Source organism: Xenopus laevis, chromosome 5S (genome assembly GCF_017654675.1).
Source record: "Xenopus laevis strain J_2021 chromosome 5S, Xenopus_laevis_v10.1, whole genome shotgun sequence".
In the NCBI taxonomy this organism is placed as follows: Eukaryota; Metazoa; Chordata; class Amphibia; order Anura; family Pipidae; genus Xenopus; species Xenopus laevis.
This window is the reverse complement of record NC_054380.1, coordinates 21955324-21980962: the sequence shown is the minus strand read 5'-3', so window position 1 is coordinate 21980962 and position 25639 is coordinate 21955324. Positions and strand designations below refer to the sequence as shown.

The following is a 25639-nucleotide window of genomic DNA, read 5'->3' as shown; positions in this document are numbered from 1 at the left end:
GACCAAGCCTGGTTAATCTTGTGGGTTACTGGTGGGTTACTGATGGCTAAGGCTGAAATAAGATATTTTGTTTATTGTTGGACTTTATATTGCTGACTTTTTTGTTAATGAGGCCTTTACGCCTATAGGGTTAGACAGAAACTTGCGCCTTGACTATTAGATGCTAATCCCTATTGATATGCTAATTTATAACCAATGGGACACCTACAGGAGGTGTGAAATGAAGATTGAGTGAACCAAAGCAAAACAGATTATTTCAGAATTGTTCCGACACATCGGGAAGAGTTAAAATGGCCATAGATGTTGAGATTTTTAAAAGATCAGATCCTGATGGTGAGACCACGATCTTCTCAGAACGATCGTACGAATTTACCATCAACTAAAAAGACCAATTTGCCAGGTAAACAAAGGGGAGCTGCCTGCTTGGCCCTGCAAACATAGATAGATTGCACTGGGACCGACAAAGATTTTTCGACCTGGCCGATCAATTTCCTGACAGATGTCGGCCGAAAAATTCGTAAGATGTACGATCGTTGCGAATCCCACTAACCGCACGATAATTTCGAAGGATCGGTCGGGGCTTCCCTAAAATCGGTCGTTCGGCAAGAAAAATCGTTGCGTCTATGGGGAGCTTTATACTGAGCATGGGGAAGAGTTGAACTGAAGAAGCTACTCGGATGAGTGGGGAAGAGTTGAACTGAAGAAGCTGCTCGGATGAGTAGTGAAAGTCCAGTTGTTTTAGGATTACTTAAATTAGATAGTTATACTGAGCTTTTCTCCATTTTTAAAATGTTGGGGGAAAGTGGTGTTTAAAATGTTATTTTTGCACCATTTTTATGTCATTTGAAAGAAATCTAAAGGTGGCGGTAGACATGAACCTCATTTCCGTATAGGTACCTAAAGACCCATGTCTAAGGTCACTTTAAGGAGTCCCTTGAGTGTCCATATAACACATTAAAAAAAATCTCCACAGTTTACTGCTAGACACTAGTCGACCCACACTTCTATTGTTAATCCTGCTTGGACCTATCAGATTCTAATGAGGACCACATCAACATTACAATCAATCTTAAACCCAATGCAATTTTAAACCTGCACAATAGATAATGGTTGAGCAGCCCGGAGCTCATACAAGGGCTAATAAGCTGTTGCCTTGGTATGGAGGGGCCGAGAGAGCAGCTTTTAGTAGCCTGTGTGTATGTCCAACTGTAATAACCTGATTAGACTTGTCCCCTTGAAGTGCGGAAGAAGATTGATAAAGAAAAGACACAGCAAATTTTGACTTCTGGCGATGCGCTTATGGCATCTGGCAATATTTTTAATGACTGGTGTTCAGCATTCCAGAGGACATTCCAAAGGGCAAGAGCAACACAACAGATTTATGAGGCATCGCAAATAAATGCCCATTATAAGATGCAGCCACTCCAGAAAAAGTTTGAGGCACATTGGCATGATAAGTGTTGTGCAGAGGCACTGCCCAAGGTTGAAGAGTCAGCACAAAACATGAATACATTAATTAAAGCATTGATACGGGCTAAGGGAAAAGCTGTAACCTTGCCCAAATAACCTCATTCCACAAACATCTCTCCGGTGCAAAACTGGTGAAACACACGCCAGGGCTGTGGCATTCTTAAAGCCACATTTTTCAAGGGTCGAATTTCAAATTCATGTGAGATTTTTTTTAACTCGCGTGAATTGGATTTGACTCGAAATTAGAATATTCGACTAGTTATTATTAAAGGGAAACTCCACAAAAACATAACTTAAAAAGTAAACATAATTTCAAGCAACTTTGCAGTATACATCAATTAAAAAATATGCAGACTTTTCATGATTTTTAATGCTTTGGAACAGTTCCCTAAGCCTTGCCCCCTGCTCTCCTGCTGATCTGTCTGACTACTTTGCTGAGCTGACTGACTACTGTTACTTTGTATCAGCAGCCATCTGTCAGCCTGCTTCCTCCAAACCCCACAATTCCCTGCACATGTGATTTCAATAAGGAATGGAACATCACAGTGCAATGCATTGTGGGCTATGTAGTTCCTGCATGCTGTCTGTAAGCTGTGGAGAAGTTGTTACAATTTGTAACATCAGTGTTTTAGTCCCTCCTTCCCTGCCAGGATTTCAAATGATGTAGAAAGAGAAGAACTGTTAAACAGCTGGATTTCAGCATAGAAAATGGCATTTATTAATGCTTTTGGAAGAAACATGTAACTGTGACTGGTATATTAGGAGTTTCTGTGTTATGTGGGGCCTCTTTATCAAATTTTGGTTCCCCCTTTAAGATCGAATATGTAAAACTCAGAAAATTTTACTGACTTGAAAACTGGAATCAAAAACTCGATACAATTTTTTTCTCAGAAAGGCTACAAACAACTCCAAATTGATCCCTGGACCTCTCCCATTGACATATACAGTAATTTGGCAAATACTGGTAGTCAAATTGAATTCTTCTCAGAGTATGATAAATCTAGAAAATCAAATTAGAGTTTTTTTTAAAAAAAAAAAAAAAAAAAGTCAATTCGAGTTTGGATAATTCCCTAGTCGAATTTGAGAGTTTTGACCATAAAAAATTAGAAAATTCGAATTTTCAATTGTACCCTTAATAAACCTGCCCCTTAATGTGCTGCTACTAGGCAGGTGCCATGTGTGGCCCTCGTCTGTTAAAACAAGTGACTTATATTTTTAATTGCCAATCTTTATTAAAACCCTTTACTCTGCTAGCAAGGCTTATTTAGGCATGTTATGGAACAAACCCAGTCAGGCACCCCTGGAATTGTGCACTTTGTGGTATGACATGACCTACTTTTCCCCTTGTACTATGGATTGATTGTGAAATCTAGGGAAAGAACGGGGTCATGTCAGATAACTGACAGCAGGAGAGCAGGCTTAGGTCGGTTAATATGTTCTATGCTGAAAGGAAGAGGTTTAACCCTTCCCAGTTCTAGGTACATGAACGGAAAAGGCATTTTTCTTTAAAGGGGAAATATCAGGGAAAATTAAAATGTAATATAAGCTTCATCATACTGAAATAAGAAACTTACTAAATACAATCAATTAAATGTTCTGCACTGTTTCTGAAATAATCAAGTTTATCTTCACTATCCCTCTCTTCATTCTCTCTTCATGCAGGAGTTGGGAGTCATATTCATTGACAATTAGATCCAATATCTTAAAGGGGGGGGGCTCCCTTTCCTTGCAGATGTATTAGAGCTCATTTAAATAACTGATTCCAGTATAAACAAAATCTAACAAAATAACTGCCTTTTTCACAAATTCTGCATGTAGAGAGACATGATGTCTGGTGATTTGAATAGAGTGAGCTCTAATACATTTTCCAGGCAAAAGGAGCCCCCCTATAAGATATATTGGATCTAACTGTCAGTGACTATCTGACACCCAACTCCTGCATGAAGAGAACTTGTTTATTTCACAAACGTTACACAATTTTTAATTGATTATATTTAGAAAACGTATTATTTCAGTATGTTGAAGCTTATATAAAACTTCCCTTTTAAGTTAAAGTGCTCTGTAGAGCATTTAGATCCCATTTTCTAGGGGGAATTTAGCTTCTGGAGTGCTCTGAACATTGCTTCTCTGCTTCTATACACCACATAGTATTCCTGTTTGCCTTTATAAGCAGAGCTAGATGTGAATTTACAGGACAAGCTCTATGGCATCTCCTGCTAATCTGCTGAGCAGAATTATTGTGTTTACATGATGAACCAACATGGTTCACTCTTTCACAAGTGTTGACACTGAGATATGTTAGAGAGCACCCTCTAAAAAAAAAAGAACCCCAAAAAGCAATTTTAAAAATGCAATAATGTTTTTTAAAGTCGTTTGAGCACAAGCTACGTTCTTCCTCTGTCTACTTGGAAAACCTAGTAATAGTGAGAACATGCAGGCGTGCGAAAATGCAAAAAAAGCCAGTTGGGGGAAGGTATATATATATATATATATATATATATATATATATATATATATATATATAATATATATATATATATATATATATATATATATATATATATATATATATATATATATATATATATATATATATATATATATATATATATATATATATTATAGTACAAACACCTGCACTCTGTCCACTTTTTTCTCCAGGCCGAGTGCTCGGTCAAAGTCTTTATACATGCATAGAATGGACCAGCACACCGTTTTCTTCAATCAAACGTGTTTATTCAATCAAGGATGCACAGTGTGTATTGAATAAACACGTTTGATTGAAGAAAACGGTGTGCTGGTCCATTCTATGCATATATATATATATATATATATATATATATATATATATATATATATATATATATATATATATATATATATATATATATATATATATATATATATATATATAAAGAAATTCCATATAAATGTAACATTCTCCAGTCTACACTATAGATCTGTTCCCATGGGGGAGCTGTACCTTTTACCTTACATTCGCTGAACTGACTTACAAACCAGCTGGAACTTGCAAGATATAACCAACACAGCTCAGTGGCTTCTTCATGTTGGCATTAACACATGTGAAAATGTTAAATATAGACACTAGCATACAGGGTTTAAAGGAGACGTTCACCCAATAAACCACAGCAGCTGGTGGAATTGCAGGCTGGGCCTCTTTGCTTTATGTATCTCACCTGAGATGAGAACCTCCGTGTTTCCAGGGTTCCTCTCCTCTAAATCAGGCCCAGGTGGGTGAGAATGGGTGCAGGATAGACACCCTTAGGCTCTTACAGATGAGCGTTTTTAACCTGTGTTCCGCCGTATGGGAGCGCAGGAGTAGATTCACTGATTCTTTTCAATGTGGCTGTACTCACACAGACGCATGTACGCGCCGAACGCAGGTAAAATGCAACATGCTGCGTCCCAACCTGCGTTCGGCGCTTACATGTGTCGGTGTGAGTACAGCCACATTGAAAAGAATCAGTTCATCTACTCCTGCGCTCCCCTGCGGCTGAACGCATGAAACCCGAGCGCAGGTAAAACCGCTCATCTGTAAGAGCCCTTAGTATATATCTAGTTGGCATATGTTGGGAGTTGTACTTCACATCTGAAGAACTGGTAGTTTCCCGAGCCCCCCCTTCCTTGTTCGTGTTATTTAAAACTGTTGCATTATAAAAAGCTCTAAAGCATAGTGTAAAGATATGAAAATAGCAATTATACTAAATATAGAAGCGAGAGTCGGCACATAAGCAGCAGGATTTGATCCAGCACTCGTGTACATGGTCAGCCATCCAGTGGGCCCCACCAAGCCATCTCCTTGATAAAACGTGTGTATGTACCACATTGTCTGGCCACTTTATCTTATTGGATCTTAAGCTGCCTATGACTGCCCAGATTTGGTCAGGCAATTTGGGCTTCCATCGTCTCATTCTGTAGGGTGGATTGGGCTTTCTCATTTTTCTCATTTCCATTCCTACAAGGTGGTTCAGGCTACATCCAAACATACAGATCCATGTTATTTAGCCTTCCAAACAGATGGTAAAATCAGACAATCTCCAATTATTCAACAGGCTGTGGGATTAGATACTAGCAGGCCCTTGTATGACTGCCTTAAAATTGAAATATACACATTTAAATAAAAACTATTTTTCTAATAAAACATTTTATTACTATCAAGATCATAGAGGAAGGTTGTTTAAATAGAGCTATTAAAGGAGAACTAAAGCTTAACTAAAGAAGTAGCTAGAAATGTTGTACATTATGTTTTGTGCTTCTGTACCAGCCCAAGGCAACCGCAGCCCTTTAGCAGTAAAGATCTGTGTCTCAAAAGATGCCCCAGTAGCTCCCCATCTTCTTTTCTACTGATTCACTGCACATGCTCTGTGCTGCTGTCACTGAGCTTAGGTGGCCCCCTGTGACCAGTTTGAAGTCCAGGATCATTGCTGCTATTGACAAGCTGAAACTTTAGGCTGGTGCAATAAGTTAAGGATAGAAAATATTGCATTTTTAGCCATATAAATTTTTATGGTTTAGTTTTCCTTTAAGCTCCCTCCTATGTGCCTGTGTTTTAGGTTTACAGATAAGGAGGAATTCATTATACAGGGAGCTTTCTTAATTAAAAAATATTTTAGCCATACACAGGCCAAAATAAACTGTTGGAAACTTATTGGGTAATGTATGGGGCCATCCCAAGCTGATCAGACAAATTAATCAGCCACTTGTTAATGTGGTCCTTTTCCAATGGGACATGAGCAAAACTTTCTGTTTGCCCATCTTGTTGAAAACAGGAATAAATGACCTGTTTAAGCTTATCCCTCACCTACAAATATTTGTTCCATTTGCTTTGTGTTGTATTTCCCGTCATTTCATTTCTATCGCATAATATGTCAGAGCATTCTCTGGGCCTATTTACTTTTTTCCTTTCATTATTATATTTTTTTTAAAGGAAGGGCTAAGCAATATTTGATACGTCTCAGCATTTGCCTGCGTTTCAGCTGCTGGGTTCTGCCACCTCAGCGGCTTTAGTGTAGCCCATAGGCCCCAAAGTTGTTATCAGTATAGTATTCTGTTTCCCTGCCTTGATTTAATGTTGGATGATAATAACCCAATGTCATTTATAAGCATCCTCTCAATTATTAGCAACTAAAGAGAGAACATGCAACTGCTGCATGGAGACATTGTGCTGCTTGTGCATTTTGTTGCACTGGCTGCTCAGTCCGCTACCCTACTGGCACTGGACCATGGATATCACTGGGCTGCATGCTTGGCTCATGCAGTAACCACACTGGAGCTTTTACTGATTTGATACTTGCCTGGTTCCAATGTACACTAATTCAAAGGCAGGTGTACTTGTTTGCATATTATTTAGGGGCAGATTTATCAAGGGTCGAATAGTAAATTCGAGTTTCAAAATTTACACATTTGAATTTTAATCTCTCTATTTGAATTTAAATTTGACCACGGAAACCGTCCTACTTTGAATATTCTCCGCTTAAAACCTGCCGAGTTAATGTACAAGTCAATGGAGGTCCGTTGAGCCCTTGGAGATGTTAATAGCCTTCTTGACATCCAAGTTTTTTTTCGGGTGAAAAATTTGATTCATACGAATCGAATACTATTCAAATTTTTGGGTCGGACTCATTAGATTGAATATTAGACATTCTAATCTTATCTTATGCACCGAATCCACTATTTTGGATTTGGCCGAACCCCAGAATCCTTCACAAAGGCTTCGGCCGAATAAAGAACCGAGTCCTAATTTGCATATGCAAATTAGGGGTGGGAAGGGGAAAACAATTTTTACTTCCTTGTTTTGTGACAAAAAGTCACGCGATTTCCCTCTACGCTCATAATTTGCATATGCAAATTAGGATTTGGTTCGGCCGGGCAGAAGGATTCGGCCGAATCCGAATCCTGCTGAAAAAGGCCAAATCCCGAACCGAATCCTGGATTTGGTGCATCCCTAATGGTGGGCATATTTGAATTAAAAAAAAAAATTCCCATCAATTCGAAATTCGACCTTTGCTAAATGGGCCTCTTCGAATTTAAAGCTTTTCTTTCTATTTGAAACAAGTGTAACGTTTGCAGCAGAAAAGCACAAGCTTTCATTTTTGGTGCATTGCTACAGTGTCCAGGTTTAAGCTGCACTTGTTAGAGCTATAATTGTACCACTGCCATGGCTTTCCGATTTGAAACATCTAAATGCGATCGCGTGAACCTGCCGGCGCAAAAATGATCGTTTGCAGACAAAAGGACAGTTAAAACACAAATCTAGCGGGGGTTACACATCTACCATTCTACTGTGAATTGTTGTTCAACGGCAGTTAGCCGGAGATCCCTGCCAGAGGTTATCCATTTGGATCCATTTGTGTCCAATTTAGGAACCCAAACTTCCCAGCATGCTCCGGGCAATCAAGGACTGCTGGTAACACTGAAGTGAACCATAAAAATATATTACAAATAGAATGTTAACCTTTTTTTTTTTATAATAAATGCCTGAATAAATATTAAAATGAACGTAACCTTTCTCTCCAATCATCTCTGGGAGGGAATGTGCCAGTTAGGTTGCTGGTCTGCTTGGCACACAATAAAAGAGAAGGCATGTGCACATTCCAGGAAGCCTCTTGCTAAATAAAAACATAACTTTCCTAGACAGCAAATGTCTCTTTGGCACCCGAGAACCATCGTTCCATCCATCCAAACTCAGCGATAGGTTTCATTCAGTTCTCTGTGCCCACTCTCCAACCATTAATTGTGTGTTTTTTATTCCTGCTTTGCTTCTGCTGTTACTGATATTAGATTTGTATCTACAGCAAAAAAACAACAAAAAAACGATTGGATTAAAGCTAAGTCTGTGCAAGTCGGGCCTTTTCCATTTTATTTCCTTTTTTCCCCCAGGTGTGGCCCATCTCCTGCTCACTTGGTGCTACCATTGGGTATGTGGTTGGTCTTCTCATAGCTCCTCTGTGGATCTACTGGAATAGAAAGCGGCTCACCTACAAAAGCAGATAGCAAGAACTCAATACATCCTATTTAAAGGACTGTGAGCCAGGGTTCAGAGTCTTCGTTCTATGTTACAGCTTATCCATGTGGTGTTACTGGCTGGCACAGTTCCTGCTTCAATAGACTTAACCCTGAGAAATTGTAAGTTTTCTTCACCAGAGGACTGGTCTGCATTCCCTTCCACGTTGGAACCCATTGTGTTTGAAAAGTAGGTCAATAAAAAGCTTTTTGTTGTGGTGTTACAAGCGTATAATGCAATGGACCATTTACCATGTGCTCTCACAGTTGACTAGGTCAAGTAGGATTTTGTTTCACGTGATCAGACAGCAGTTTATACACCTCGATCCCAGCCTTTTTTTCATGGCTGTCTTCTTTGGTGTCAGAATGGCAATAATGGACTCATCAAAAACCACTTTTAGTCCCTTTTGTGTCAAAGCAGAACATTCGACATAACAGCATGCCCCGATCTGTTAGGAGGAGGAGAAGGAAGAAGGAGATATTTTACGATCATAGTTTTGCAAGAATTACTCTTTTTTTCTTTTATTCTACCTGAGCACAGGTGTGTCAATGAATGGATTCAGACCTCTTGATCACCCTTTTTTTTGGAAGTGGGTACCCTATAGTCCTAATGTGATTTAGTCTATGCTTTTCCACTAGGAAGCCAAAGGCAGATGTCCTCTGCGCTTAATATTATTTTCAGATCCTTAATGATCCAACATGTTTTATGTCTGGTGATTGTTTACCATAGAGGAACTTCTTATTGGAAGCTACTGAAGAAAACTTATCTGCAACTATACCTTCTTTGCTGAGAGCCCAAAAGAATCATTTTTATTGGTTAGGGGGCTCAGCAGAGTGGCAGTATCTGTAGGTCTGAGTAGCACAACTGAACTCTAGAGCTGGAGCCAATAGTTGCTCCCAAGACCACGTTACTTGTGCTAGTGCCCCTTGCTCACTGTTTTCATCACAACCACTTTCTTCTCTATTTCTCTACCACCGTTTGCATAAGTTTAGTGCTTGTAAAGTGCACCCTTTTGCCTCTGCTGTCTACCCCTAGTTTTGGCTCTGCAGACCAATATAAATGAAAGCCCGTTGGAAAGCATAACCTACAAGAGCTGATGATGTTACCACGTTAGTATTGCAGAAAATTAGGTGCTATGTTCCACCATTCAGTAGTGCTTCAGTGCGAACCAGCTCGGCGGACCACAAGTCTCTGCATTATGAGCCGAAATCTGCCAAAGTCTGTTCATGCCAAAGCTTCTATATGCAGAAAAGAGAGGAGGCTACTGCCTCTGTCAGGACGGAAATCAGCCAGCGTATTTCAGCTAGTGTGGCCCTAGCCTGATTGTAGATTGAACAAAATGAGTTGCTAACTGATTTAAACTTGGCAATTAAGCACGTACTGTATATTAGTCATTCAGCTGACTGATCCATTGGGATTGAGACTACAGGCCAAACAAACACATTTTCTTAATTATATGCATGCACACAGAAAATGTAATTGCTTGCCTTTTCTTGCAGGTGAGTATTAAAAAACCCAAATATATACCCAAATGGGCATGGTACCCCTTGCCCGAACATTACTTAAAGATTATTAGTTGCTGGCATGTCTGTGCTGTGTTTCAAGGGAATGCCAGTTCATTTGTCTATTCTGCAGCGATTGCTGTGCCGCTAAAATGGAAAAGCAATTGTGTGTAGATGATGTGAAGAACAAGAAAATGGCTATGGATAGGGCAAAGCGGTGTTTGTGACTGCAGAAAGGAATTACTATAAAACGTAAATTGTCTGGAAAAGCCTGCGAGGGAGACTTTGTCCTTGAGATAAGAAAGGCTCCTCTATTTAACCAAAAGAGGAGAGTTCATAAAAAAAGGCAGCTCTGCATAACAGAAAATATAAATGTAGGTGTAAAAGCATCAAACTTATAAGATACTGTAGGGTGAGGGTAACTAAAGCCCCTGGGCAGCACAAGAAAAAATGTTAAATAATTCTGGCTAAATATGGGCCAGTTGGAAGTACTGAGGCCTCATTGTACTATTGATGTGCCTGTAGAGGCCAGTTAGATTGCCCATTGTTATAGAACTTGATTATGCTAAACCATCTTTCCTTTTCTCACTAACCGCATTTTTTCCCAACTGCAGCCAATCGTTTGAAATACAGCAGGTGGCGCTGTTGTTCCAAAGTAATAATATTACCAGTGTAAAAAGGACCAATATCCTGAAAACTAGAAAAAAAATTAATGTAAAAAAAAAAAAATGCTTTGAAGCGTTTTACTTAGGGGTTTACATTTCCTTTAATCATGTATAAAAAAAGAGACTAAAGGTGGCCATAGACGCACATATAATATTGTACTAAACTAATTTTCGTATGATATTCAGTGTGTGAATGATGGGAAACGAGCTAAACGATATCGGCAGAAGACTTGGATATCAGTCGGCTCGTTGATCGGGCTGGACGGAAAATTTTGATTGGGTGCCTTTGAAGGCACCCAAACATCGGCCATTGTTAGTGCTGAATCGTCAGATACAGGTAGAATTCTATTGTTTTTACCTGTATATCTACCTGTATATTTGTGTATTGAAACGAACGATCTTTCATGGAAAGAAATTGTTACGTCTTTGGCCACCTTAAAGTGGACCTGTCATCCAGACACAAAAATCTGTATAATAAAAGTCCTTTTCAAATTAAACATGAAATCCAATTTCTATTTTTTATTAAAGCATTCATAGCTGTTGTAAGCTCATTTAAAAATCTCAGCTGTCAATCAAATATTGTCTGCCCCTCCTCTATGTGGCATAGAGGCGGGGCAGACAATTACTTTCACTTTCCATTCAGCACTTCCTTCATGTCACTGCTCTCCACACATTCCCCCGTTCTCTTTACCGTTTAATTGTGTAGCCAGGGCATGGGAATGGGCATCAGGTCCCCCATTCTGGTGCACAAACAAGATTCTGAGATGATGCAAGGCTTGCCTTAATAACACTGTCCACAAAATGGCTGCTTCCTGCTTGTTATAATTATGAATTCCCAGACTAAAGGAAACAAGATTTAAATAATTTATATAGTGTAATTGAAGTTCATTTTGCTTGACTAATGTGATAAAATAGGATTTGGAATTTTTTTTTTGGGTGACGGGTCCCCTTTAACTCAAAAGACAAAGTTATGACATTGTAGGTATAAATCTGGGGCACATTTAAGCCTAGTGTGACTTGCAATGCTTGTTGATTTCTGGAACCTGAAGAGTCAATAAGGTGTTAGAGCTCAGCACTGCTGCTGAACTGTAAAACACCATATCATGTAATGCAGTTTGACTGCTCAGAGCAGTTGAACATATTCCGATGTGAGATTGAGGTGGAAAACCTTATTTAGACTGTCCCCCACCCAAACGTCGATGCACTGGGGGTTACCACTCATTCTGAATAAATCCAATAACAAGAAAGTAAAAGAATCAGAGAAGGAAAGCAGTTGGTTGAAATAAGACTTTTACCTCTTTGGCTAATTTGTGCCCTTGCTCTACATTGATGGGCTTTTCCTTGACATCGTTCAGCTTTGCTAGGGTTTTGGGATCATCTCTTAGGTCGATCTGCAAATCATATAAAAGTTACACAGATGTAGGTTTGTTGTTCAACATTTAGGGGCCGATTCACTATGGGTCGAATATCGAGGGTTAATTAACCCTCGATATTCGACTAGAAATTAAAATCCTTTGACTTCGAATATTGAAGTCGAAGGATTTAGCGCAGATAGTACGAGCGAACGATCGAAGGATTATTCCTTCGATCGAACGATAAAAGAACAATGCAAAGGATTTTAATCCAACGATCGAAGGAATATCCTGCGATCAAAAAAAGTTAGCCAAGCCTATGGGGACTTTTTCAAAGTCGTAGTCGAAGGTCGAAGTAGCCCATTCGATGGTCGAAGTAGCCCAAAAAAAACTTCGAAATTCGAAGTTTTTTACCTTCGAATCCTTCACTCGAAGTTAGTGAATCGGCCCCTTAAATGTGGGTGCATTCTGTATGCTTCTAGACTCAAATGCACAGAGGTGTATGTTCTATGACTGGGGGCCTCTTCTAGTTTGTTATGCAAACTCCCAATTGGACAGATAGCTATTATATTTTGATTATTCAGGGAGAAACTCCAACTGAGAGACCGCCAATTGGCAGAATGTAATAGGGACTTCAGTTGTAAGCTCCATTGGTGATGTTGTTGGCACTATATAAAGAATAAGATCTACAGTATACCCAAACTAGGTGCTGATGTAGGTACTATGGTAGGTACCTACCTGTGTCCCTACTAAAAGAAAGGGCACATTAGGGGCATATTCCTTCAGCTCCGGGACCCATTCCTCTTTCACATTTTGGAATGAAGCCGGGTTCACAACGGAGAAACAGATGAGGAAAACATCAGTCATGGGATACGACAATGGCCTCAAGCGATCGTAATCCTCCTGAGATGAGGGAGAAGAATGATTAAGGCCGAATTACGATATGATAAACAGGCTTTCAGTACAGATTGGGGAGATTGCTTTCTACTTTATCTGTCACTGAATCAGTGGTAAAATTAAAAACCTATGAAAAGTGACTTATGAAGAGGCTGCGGCCGCATGGCTCTGAGTAATTTCCTGTGAGAGATTTCAGTATCTACTGATATAGATCAGAATATTTGCTTCTTGTTGCTGGGGGCTTCACTTATTTGTGCTACATGTCTGCCTGAATAAGCTTTTAATGTTTATTATATGGATTATCATTCACTTTGGTGCTGATCACATATAGTACAAAGTGCTGCCCACCCCATCTGAGGATATTGCATGTGCCACTCATGGGAGCAGGGCAGGGCGTTTGCAGGGAGTCGTCGCCCACAAGGACAAGCCCTGAAATAGTTCTTTGCTTAATTGTGCTAGATAAGGGTAATATAATATCAAGTGGAAATAATCTGGTCACAAAGAGCTCCCAATCAGCAGGTAGCATTTGCTGGTCTGAGGTTTAAAGCAAATCTATGATTGGTTGCTATGGGATACTAGACTTGGAACAAACGTTACAGCTTTTATTACATTACTCCTATACCGATGTGGTCTTCTGTTTACTTGCCTGATGGGCAGGGAAGCATGGAATGTGCATTTTTAGGTCATCTGAAGACCCAATTCATGTGTCATATCAGGTCATGGATTATCCTGGATTTTTTTTAAATCTGTTGATAACATGAGCGTTTCATTGGCCAAATTGATTGTTTAAGGGGCCACACACGCAGCCATGCAGTTCTTTTGGAAATCCTCAGGTAAGAAACACAACGGCACAATGGTTGGATTGCAAACACCCACTTAGAATTTCATTCGGAATTAAAGGAAAACTTTACCCCCAAAATGAATATTTAAGCAACAGATAGTTTATATCATATTAAGTCACCTATTAAAGTATTTTACCAAACTGATATATATATATTTAAGTAAACTTGTGCTCTGATGAACTTAAGTCACTCTTTACTGCTTCACTGGATATACCCCTCCCTCCCCCCAGCAGCCTATCAGCAGAACAATGGGAAGGTAACCAGATAACAGCTCCCTGGTAGATATAAGAACAGCACTTAATAGTAACAATCCAGGTCCCACTGTGACACATTCAGTTTACATTGTGTAGGAGAAACAATAGCCTGCCAGAAAGCAGTTCCATAGTGCAGCACTGGCTCTTTCTGAAAGCACATGACCAGGCAAAATGACCTGAGATTCGCCTACACACCAATATTACAACTAAAAAATACACTTGTTGGGTTAGGAATTACATTTTACATGGTAGCGTGAATTATTAGCAGTGTAAACAGTGTAATTTAGAAATAAAAACTAAACCATAAAATCATGACAGTGTCCCTTTAAGTTCAGGTAAGTGAAAGCTGCCTGGGGGGATGTTGGGCTGGTACAGACCCTCAAAAGTATAGAAAGCAGGGGAACTTTAAATCCCATAATCCATCAAGGAGAGGAAGGCATTGTGTTACACTGCTAGCCTAAGGGGTTTGAGAAACTGGTCCCAGAAAACACACAGATTATCATGGTTCCATTTCAGTCTCTTTTAAAAAGGGTGGGGGATGTAAAAAAAATCTATTTGCCCCTCTAGTCATATGTAGCCTCAGCTCCCTTCATTGTCAGTGGTCCCCTTTTAACTCCCACACTGTCTCTGTAAAGGTTCCTCAAGGGAGTTACTTGTATTGCCCTGTGCTCCCAACTGTCACCCCATGATGCTCCCAGAGCCCCAGCTAAAGAGAGGAGCAAAAGGCAGTGCCGAGCTGGCAGATCTTCATTTGGGATCTTTCAATCCATGACCATCTGTGCAGCCATGGTGTCAAGCAGAAATCCACATCTACATACTCCCCCCCCCCAGGACAGGCTCTATGGCAGCCAAAAATAAACGCTGGGCAGAAATCCAATATTTGACCATGAAAGGACAACTGGATCTGTTGCTGAAAGTGCAAGACCTGTATTGTGTGTAACCAGCCTGATACCCGACCGTATTATATTAAGGTTATTTCAGTACAAGCTGCCTTACCCAGCCACGGGGCCTGACCTGGGGCTCTTATTCCGTCTGATTCATTAAAGAAGAAGTTGCTCTTCCTTCTTTGTGGTTATTCATTCCCTTTTATATTCTGCCTCTCTGGTTACCAGGGACAGAAATGGAATGAACAAATTCCAAGATTGATATGGAAAGGCAGAAGAACAATGGATTAAGGAGCGGGTGGATGCAATTAAATGGGGAGTATTTAGCAGGATATATAGGGGGTCAGCAGGAGGGCTAAATTGGCCATACACAGCCTGACAACCCATTCGGAGATAGGCAACAGCTTATGAGCCATCATTAAATATTTGCCCAATGACTGGAACAACCTGATTTACCCCCCATGCACTGGGCATCACTAAATCAGCAGAGTCTATGGCCATCTTTAGAGAATAAGGATGGGTTTGTATAAAAAAAATGGGCATTGCCTCTGTGCCCCCAAAGAGTCTATTTTAAAAGACCATGGAAAACTGTGTAAATGACATATTATTGCATTTTATAATAGCCAGCAAATGCAAATATCCTCTGTGGCCTTCCAGATTTTTCTGAACTCCCGGCATCCTACAGACAGCCAATGACTGGGCCCATGGATTCTATGGTGCCAAGGACCCCCTGTTCTCTCACTCCAGCCTTGCAGGAAATTGAAAACATTAAAAACACTGCAATATTCCTTCTACAGCCACAAAATGACACGCACTTGCTAACTGTTGCCTGAAACAATACAATGCAATGACTTCACTAGAAATGCTGATCTGTTCCAGCACTGACAAGGGAAATTAGAGGTTTTAGTGTTCTCTGCAGATGCATGGTGCCTGCCACTGACTATGGACTCCCTGCTAACTGACTATGGACTCCCTGCTAACCCAGTGCCCGCTACGGACTATGGACTCCCTGCTAATCCAGTACCTGCTACAGTTTTGTAGGTAGAAAATTTAGGGAGTCCTCCGTATTTACACCAAGACCAGCAAAGGAGCAAGGGGTGTGGTTAGTAATTAAGAAGGCATTATTGGGGTGCCAACCACATGGCCAAAAATCACCAAAATTTGGTTCCATGGAGATTGACGATGATCAAATATTTACTTACATTTTGGAAAATAGGGAAGCAAAGTCCATCCTTTCTCAAAATAGCAGTTTAGCTTCAAGGAGAAGACCTTAGCTATCTTTTTAATAGAAGTGTCCTTTAATGTGTAGAGACCTTAAAAAGGGATACTCTGCTCCAGATAGCCCAGCGTCTTCTGTGAATGTGAGAGGGACCATAGATTGTAAGCTCTACTGGGGCAGGGACTAGTGTGAGTGTAGGTTTGCTCTCCAGGACATAAAAGGTTTAGGATGGTGATAAAAAGGGATGGTGGGGATCAGCTCAGACCCTAGAAGCTTGAGTGGAAGTGGGCTGAGTTCATTGGGTTGGATCAAGGGGGTGATCAGTGGGAGGGCCAGGAGCGAGGGGACTTTGCATATAAATAAACATATCAAATAGCAGTTAATTGCCCCATGAATGTACGGACTAAAATGTATGTGGTTCTTGCATAGAAAAAGGAGAGTAGTAGAGAATGGCAGCCACACAATTGCAGTACTGTAGCACTATAGATATATTTACTCCCAAGGTGTCAGCCGTGAGTGTTACTATTGCTTCTCACTTCATAATTCCATGTGCATGGGTAATGTAAGGGAGAGAGGCACACACTGATCTCATACAGCCCTTCTTTCTGATCAGAAGCGTGTGGGTTGCAAAGTTTAAATGCTGGCATTGCCATGGCAACAACCAAGAAAGGAGCAGATACTGGTTCAGTGGCATCTCCATAAACAGAAGGGGGCGATTGTTTAGAAAGGAGCCCACCAAAGTGAGAAATAGGTGGGCGTGGCAAGAGGGGGCCTGGACAGAAGCAAAGGTTTCATTTGTGGGCCAAAAAATGGGATAGGGTGTGCAGAGGAAAGGTGTTGTGGGTCATGGAGTGCATGGGGCATGGTCTGGGTGGATTGAGGGTGTGATCATGTTTATATGTATATATGGAGCCCCATTCTATTTGGGTAGAGAATGTTTTAGGTGGGTCAATCCCCAAAAGGTATGGTGTTCAGCAGAAAGTGGGTGGCCTTTGGGAGAGTGGTCGAACTGATCCTAACTTTTCAATTTCATAGTTTATGAGGCATGGGGCCCTTTATGTGGGGAGATATGCCTATAAAAGCAAAAAGGGTGAATTACAGTACATTGCATTATAAGTGGCTATACATGGGCAGATTAAAGCTGTCAATATTGGTCTTTTAGACCAATTCGGCATCTTATCTGCCATGTGTGAGTGCTTCCGATGAGTCTCTCCAATCGATGTCAGGCCAGAAATCAGCCAGATATCAATTGGGCAGATTTTTCCTGCGATCGAGGACCACATTGGCTAGTTAATGTGGTCCTGCGACCGGTCTGCGCCCATTTCCTTCGTTATAATCTGATCATTTGGCCCTGGGGCCGAACGATCGGATTAACCCGATATCGTTCCTGCCTTTGGTGGCCATGTCTGGTTAAGATGCTCCTGTTTGGCAACCTCACCAAATGAGCGGATCTTATTGTGTATGGCCACCTTAACTCGTTACTTATATCCTGCAGTGATGTTCATCCTGCCGCCTTCCAGTTCAGCAACTGCAGGAGGGATTCAGGTTGGACTTTCCTGATTTTTCTCAATGCCGGTTGATCTAATCACTGCTGCCTGTATCCTTGTATCCACCCGTATCCACTGCACCTAAACAAATTTCATCTTTCCCCACATCTCTTATAACAATGCACTTGCCACACACTGATATAACACAGAACAGCTACAGAGAGAACCATATAGCTGCGGGTATGTGCCATCCCATCTGCTCTTTGTCTGCGCCAGTTAATTGAGGAGAATAGGAAGAGCTAATCTCATCTGCCCTTATAATATCGACATGCCTGTTGCCTGCGCTTCCGGGGGGGGGGGGGCTGCTGACTCCAATAAACGGCGGCAGCATTCTATTAGTATCTGGCTGAATCCCTGCAAGATCTATATCTTATTAGTGATATGGAAATGCAGCTTTCGTCCAGAGTTACTGATTCACCCAGGCTGGATAGCTGTTTTCATGCCTTGTAATTAAAGGGGGAGCTGCCATGCTGATTGCAGGTATATTGCCTTCTGGAGATTCTAGGTCAAGTGTACAGGGGGGCAACTGAGCTTTGGGTGCCATTGCCCCTAGAGGAAGGACCAGAGAAGACCCCCCTAATGCTGTTGAGCTTATTCTACAGACAGAATAAAGTGACACAGAGAAACACACTCTGTCTGCCTAATAACCGGCACCGACGCTTGTCTGCAACAATATGGCACTATGGAGACGGTGTCTGTCCCGTTTTACTTTATGTCTGACATCAGATGGTTTATGTTATATTTGTTTACCTGGCTATCAAGGACAATTGTTTCCGGTATATTAATTATAGCGCTACAACGGCACAGACATGCAGATGCTGGTTAACCCTCAACTGCCTATTTAAAGGGCAAGTCAACTCCAAAATAAAAACGTGCCTAATAAAAGAAAACCTAATTCTAAGCAACTATCCACTACACATTTAAAGAAAAAAATCAGTCCTTTGAAAGTTATTAGTAAAAACAATTGCTATCGAAAGAAGCATTTACTTAAAGGCGTGGTTCACCTTTAAAGGGATATTATCATGGGAAAACATGTTTTTTTCAAAATGAATCAGTTAATAGTGCTGCTCCAGCAGAATTCTGCACTGAAATCCATTTTTCAAAAGAGCAAACAGATTTTTATATATTCAATTTTGAAATCTGACATGGGGCTAGACATTTTGTCAATTTCCAGCTTCCCCTGGTCATGTGACTTGTGCCTGCACTTTAGGATGGAATTACTTTCTGTGCCTGAAGTTTATCAGAGCACAAGTCACATGACTTGGGGCTGCTGGGAAAATGTCAAAATGTCTAGCCCCATAGCAAATTTCAAAATTAAATATAAAAAAATCAGTTTGCTCTTTTGAAAAACGTATTTCAATGCAGGATTCTGCTGGAGTAGCACTATTAACTGATGCATTTTGTAAAAAAAACATGTTTTCCCGCGACAGTATCCCTTTAATGTAACTGAATCAGTCTCAGTGGGACTACCAGGCAGCTGTTATCTTGTGTTAGGGAGCTGCTATCTGGTTACCTTCTCATTGTTCTGTTGTTAGGCTGCTGGAGGGGGGGGTGATATCATTCCAACTTGCAGTACAGCAGTAAAAGTGACTGAAGTTTATCAGAGCACAAGTCACATGACTGGGGGCAGCTGGAAACTGACAATATGTCTAGCCCCATGTCAGATTCCCTTCAAGTTTCCCTTTATTAAGATAATTTTTAGTATGTTATAGAATAGCTAATTCTAAGCAGCTTTTCAACTGGCTTTCATTATTTGAGCTATTTGCCTTTTCCTTTTGACTCTTTCCAGCTTCCAGTCTCTTATTGAAATCAATGCATGGTTGCTGGGGTAATTTGGACCCTAGCAACCAGATTACTGAAATTACAAACTTTCTGCTTTGTTGCTGTGTGACGGATCTCACAGCAATGTCACTAAGAATATTATGTAACCTGGGGGTCAGGGCTGGAACCAGGGGGAGGCAGAAGAGGCACCTTCCCAGGGTGCAACAATAGGGGGTGCTGGGCAGGTACCTGTTAAAGTGTCTTCTGCCTACCCCTAGTCTGTGTTTTCTGCCCTCTCTCACTCTCCCCTCTGCTAAGGCTTATGCATGTCTGTGGTCGAGTGAAGAGAGGTGGCCGTCCGGGTTACCTAGCGTGCCCAAATGGCTTGGCCCAGCCCTGCCTAAGGAGTAGGGGAGTCAGGGTGTGACGGGTCCATTATTAGCAGATAAAGGGGGTATAATACACAGGTAAAGGGGGTATAAGAAACAGATAAAGGGGGTATAAGACACAGGTAAAGGGGGTATAAGACAAACATAAAGGAGGTATAAGACACACATAAAGGGGGTATAAGACACAGGTAAAGGGGGTATAAGACACAGATTACTCACCTGTCCAGCAGTATCATATAGTCCCAGAAGGTACTGCTTGCCGCCGACCGTAACACTGACTGAGAGGAGAAAACAGGAGCACATTAAGCTACACACACCCCCATCATCCAGTACAACTACATCACTAGCTCCACTCCGTACTGCAGGACTCCTGCCTACCCATAACTAGATATTAGATGGCCCCACAGCAAATTAACTTTAGGGCTTCCAACATATACAGACATTGTCCTGTTTTACCAGTATATGTTAAAATTGCTCTTTATTTGGGCCTCATGGGCCCCCCTACAGCTCCTGGGCCCAGGTCCGGACTGAAAATTAAAATAGGCCCTGGCATTTCAGTTACACAGAGGCCCAATCAGCCCCCACCAGTCCACTAAATACTGACTTTCTATGGGACCTTATAGCAGCCCTTCTGGCATCTGCCAGAACCCACAGATTGCCAGTCCGGGCCTGCCTGGGCCCCCCTGCAGCTGCAGGGTCTGCTTTCTCTGTAGTTACACCCCTGCCTGAGATTGATGGAGATTGAGTTGCATTCAGTTTCAAGGCCCCACCTTGTGTCTATTGATGGGCGAATTTGACCCGTTATGTTTCGCCAAAAATTCGCCGCCGGCGAAATGTCGCAGACGCCCATTAAAGTCTATGGGTGTCTAAAAAATTTTGGCGCACGGCGAAATTTTTTTGATGCATGTCTTTTTATTTTGATGCACAACGCCATACAAGTCTATGGGCGTTGTTTTTTCGACTAAACAAGGCGAAAAAATTCGCCCATCCCTGCTTTTGTCTCTTTAAATGGAAATCCTTCCTTTGCACATTTCTGGAGAACATGGAAATTACTTTTTAGACTCATGGAATCAATGGTGCAAAGTTTGGTACCGGTCTTATCAACAACCAATCACAGGCGTTGTATTGGTCACTAACATTGTGTTTTTTATTACATAAGGGAGTATAAAAAGGGGCAATGTTTTGTACAGGTCTAGTGACCAATAGCAACCAATGAGCTGGTACAGGTATGCGATCCATTATCCAGAAAGCTCCGAATTAAGTGCAGGCCATGTCCCTAGACTCCATTTTAATCTAATAATCCAAATTTTTAAAAACGAGTTCCTTTTTCTTTGTAATAATAAAAAAGTTGCTTGTACTTGATCCCAACTAAGATATAATTAATCCTCATTGGAAGAAAAACCAGCCTAATGGGTTAAATTCATGTTTAAATAATTTTTTAGTAGATCTAAGGTATGTTGATCCACATTACAGAAAGATTACTTATCTGGAAAACCCCAGGTCCAGAGCATTCTGGATAACAGATCCCATACCCGTATATTTTACTGGTCTGCTGTTTGAAAGGGAAATTCTAATTGGTTGTTATGGGTTACTAAACCTGGGCAAACTTTGCTCATTTTATTACAATAAATCTGGTTTCCAGACAGTACATAAATAAATGAAGGGGGATGATAATGGCCCTTTAAGATCCACTCCAGAACTTCCCCTTCAAAGAAGTCACAAAAATCAAAAAATACTTGTTAAAAACACACCCACCGCAGTTAAAGCCACAAAGCCCAACCAAAAGCTAAATCCATCCTTTGCTAGGAAACTCCCATCTGCTTCTAAGAGTTTTCACTTTCATTCTCCTATAACAGTTCTGTTATTATGTTTGCCTCAGTCTCTTCTACATTTTCTTGTTTATTCAGATGATGGGGTGCTGCCATAATGTACTCATCGATGGTACTCATTTTACCAATGAAACAGTGGCCTCTTGTGGTCAAATCAACATGAAAATTGATATTTGTATTGTACAGGTATTTGACCTGTTATCCAAAATGCTCAGGACCTGTGTTTTTCTGGCTAATGTTTTTCAATAATTAGGATCTTCATACCTGAAGTCTACTGAAAATTATATAAACATTAAATAAACACAATAGATTGGCTTTGCTTCCATTAAGGATTAATTATATCTTAGTTGGGATCAAGTACAAGCTACTGTTTTATTATTACAGAGAAAAAGGTAATCATTTCTAAAAATGTGAACTATTTAATTATAATGGAGTCTATGGGAGATGGCCTTTCCATAATTCTGAGCTTTCTGGATAACAGATTTCCGGATAACAGATCCCATACCTGTATTATAATTGTATTATTGTCTGATTTAATATATTGACCTGTTATAGGAGAATGAAAGTGAAAACTCTTAGAAGCAGATGGGAGTTTCCTAGCAAAGGATGGATTTAGCTTTTGGTTGGGCTTTGTGGCTTTAACTGCGGTGGGTGTGTTTTTAACAAGTATTTTTTGATTTTTGTGACTTCTTTGAAGGGGAAGTTCTGGAGTGGATCTTAAAGGGCCATTATCAGTAGGGTAAATTTTACCTTTAGCTGTTGTGGGAGTGCAGGGAGTTTCAGTTACCATAAAAAATAAGTGGGCAATTCATGGATGTCCTTCAGCTGTTTTTGGACAACTTCCAGAATCCTCCAACTGCCTTTGGTTGTTTTGTGGGAGCTGCACCCCCAGTACTGCAGGAGTAAGCTTTTTATGCTGCTGTAATTTGGTCTCCTAACTCTGGGGGTCCTTTAGAATTGATGGGGCCCTAAGCAAGAACAAGTACCCAAGTGGTAGGACAAATTGAATGGATTCAATCTTTGGTCCAAGCATCATAGTAGGAGATTAACATTGGTGTAAAGTTAAAGATCCTACCAAATTGGGCCGATCTAGTCAATGGGGCATGTTTGAAAATGGTCAGTGCCTTTTGTCATAGTCCTGCACCTGCATGCCTGAATTATAATCCAATAGTTTGGCCCTTATCTATAGGATTTTCTAACATGATCTATTGATGTCTGGCCAGTTTACAGATAGATGTGGGTTGGGGAGGCCCATATAGAGGTCAAAAAATACCAGTTTGATCTGGATGGGCTGAACTGACCCAAAGGTATTTTTCAGCCTTCCCGTTTAGATCATTTGGGAGAGACTGTAGTTTTGGCTCCATAAAGAGGTTGAAGCCATCAACACAGTCAGGGTTGGCTGTGCTGGTGGTGGACAAAATTGGCCAAATTACGGCTAGTCAAGGCAAAGCAAACTCATTCTTGTCACTCTTGCCTGAGCTTGGCACATCATTTTCTGAAAAGTGAACATATAAAATAATAGAAAATGTCCATAAACTAAATGGGAAGTCGATTACAAGTAGATTTCAGTGGACAGCAAACCATTTGAGAAGTTGCTTCAGTTTAGAAAGCATCTGTAGGACTGATATCTGTTTTCAGAGATGGTAAATAGTGACAGCAGCAAGGTCAAGCCAGTTTCCAAATAATGAAACGATTATCCAATTATATAAACAGATTATGTCATACCAGAAAAGTCTATTGAAGTAGCAGTGGAGACCATAAAAATTCTTTTGTAGGGCCACATCTGGCCTGCAGGCCTCTAGTTGGAGACATGCAGTTCAGCATCAGTTGGGTTGGGTGGGCTAAACATCACTAATGAATATATAGGAAATTAAGTCCTTAGTACTACTTACTATCTCTGCTCTTCTCCCTGCCCCCAAAAAAACCCATCTATTAATTTTGGTACATTATCAATTAATGTTGGTACAAATGAGGTTTTTCTGCCCAATGGGTATCAGGCACTGCTTCCCCAGCTGGGAATTAGATTCATGCACAGCTTGCACTGTTTAGTCTGGATTAGAGAAATAAATATAAGATTTATATGTGTATAAGGATTGATTTCATTCGGTCACTAGGGCTCAATGTTCCCCTTCTCATATCCATAGCAAAGGCTCTGTAAGGTTACACATGTAGGTCAGACTTGCAGGCTGGCAAGTACCTGGCCTTTGCTGGGAAGAGCTCTAACTGTAGCTTAGTGTGTATAATAGGGGAATGTGGTGCTAGTGGCTGTAAGTGTGGGATAGAAAGTATAGTAAGGCTGGGGGTATGACTGTAGCCCCAGCACTGACTCATGTGGCCCCCTTTGATGCATGGAAGTGCAGGTGGAGGTGCTATTCTGCTCTGATTGGGAGCACCCCTATGACTTATGCATGAGGCAGACCTAACAACTGTCCTCTAAGCCCATTCTCCCCATGCAAGAAAAATATAACTTATATATTATATAACTTTAAAACCTTAAGTAAAATAGTGATTCTCAGCCCTTAAGGTGTCCAGATGAGCCCCCAGTGAAAAGTGGGTGCTGGCAGAGTTTCATGCACTTGTGCAACTATCCCATAGCAGCTGCTTACTCTGACCTATATTTAGCTTCATGCCTTTCTATTAGAGCAGGACTTGGTACAACCAACCTACATTCATAATGAACAATTAGTGACCTGGCACCAACTGCACCCAGGGCAGGGCACAGTCTTCACCTTCTGTCTCTACAGAAACCAATGGCAATGGCTAAGGGGTTAATAGTGTGCCTAGGATTAGCTTTTCAGGGAATGTGGTGCTGCTCATGGGAAGACAACGGATATATTGTCCCAGTGGATGTGAGTGGCACCGACAGGGGATAGTAGTGTCAGCTGCTCATTGCTAGGAAACCAACCACACAGTTCCCTGGCACCGAAACCATGGCAATAAGGAACTTGTCAGTCATCTAGGGGCATGCACCCCTCCTCCGCAGGCAGCCTTGAGGTCACTTCTCCAACACAGAGACAGGTGCAATCAAGAAGGTGACTGCTGCTGGGAAGACGTCAGCACAAAGAGGTGCAGCAGCAGCTGGGTTGCTTTAACTCTATGTAATCACCACAGTGATGTGAATATGCTCCATTGTACATAAGAAAGTGTAACTTACCTGCATAGTGGTCAAACACAGTGGGCACATACTCCTCTGGGAAGGCATCATTGGCATAGCTCATCAGGAGGCAAGTTTTCCCCACTGCCCCGTCTCCCACCACCACACATTTCAGCATGCTATTCCCCGTCCCATTCGCCATGATAACAGGAGGCTCATCTTCCTGGCACGCTGTGGGCGGCAGACTGATGGGGGGGCCTTGGCACCACCGCGGTGCATCTCCCCCTCCTTCTCCCACAGTCAGTGAGCGAGTGACTCGGCCGAGCCTGGGAGGGATACGATCTGTCTGAGTCCTCTGAGGCTGCAAGTGATACAATGTAACAAAGTGACTCCTCCGGCAGTGATGCAACGTCTCCAAGGGACTTCCCCCAACAGTGATACAATGTATCAAAGTAGCGCAGTGATACAATATACTCGACTCCTCCAGCAGTGATGCTACAGAAGAGACCCCTCCAGCAGTGATGCTACAGAAGAGACCGCTCCAGCAGTGATGCTACAGAAGAGACCGCTCCAGCAGTGATGCTACAGAAGAGACCACTTCAGCAGTGATACAATGTAGTGACTCCTGGAGGAGGGGTGATGCTACAGAAGAGACCCCTCCAGCACTAGTACTATGGAAGAGATCCCTCCAGCAGTGATACAATGTAGCAAAGTAGCTGCTCCAGCAGTGATACAATGTTTCATGGAAGTGGAAAGAGGAAGCTGGCGGTTACAGCCCTGCTGACTGCCAGTCACTATTCCAGGGAAGCTGCTGATGGCCGCAATGACATCTGATTTCCTCTTAAAAATGTACAGATTTGAAAACTGTGAAGTTCTGCCCTCCCCCCAACTTCAGAGGGCACACCACTTT

General features: G+C 41.4%; 2 protein-coding genes across 5 annotated transcripts in view; one reads left to right on the top strand and one right to left on the bottom strand.

Moving 5' to 3' along the window:
• Window positions 1-8714, top strand: part of pigf.S (phosphatidylinositol glycan anchor biosynthesis class F S homeolog) — a 24898-nt gene extending 16184 nt beyond the window's left edge. For all 4 annotated transcript variants that reach the window (XM_041564051.1, XM_018264535.2, NM_001095344.1 and 1 more), the window contains 1 exon segment: window positions 8371-8714. In XM_041564051.1, coding sequence (XP_041419985.1) covers window positions 8371-8484 — 114 coding nt within the window. In that variant the 3' untranslated portion in view covers window positions 8485-8714.
• On the bottom strand, window positions 7936-25639 carry rhoq.S (ras homolog family member Q S homeolog). Its single transcript, XM_018265038.2, has 5 exons — window positions 24790-25639; window positions 20026-20084; window positions 12752-12916; window positions 11957-12052; window positions 7936-8942 (listed from the first exon to the last, which is right to left on the bottom strand). Exons 1-5 carry the CDS (start codon window positions 24929-24931, stop codon window positions 8787-8789), a joined length of 618 nt encoding a protein of 205 aa, XP_018120527.1. The 5' UTR covers window positions 24932-25639; the 3' UTR covers window positions 7936-8786.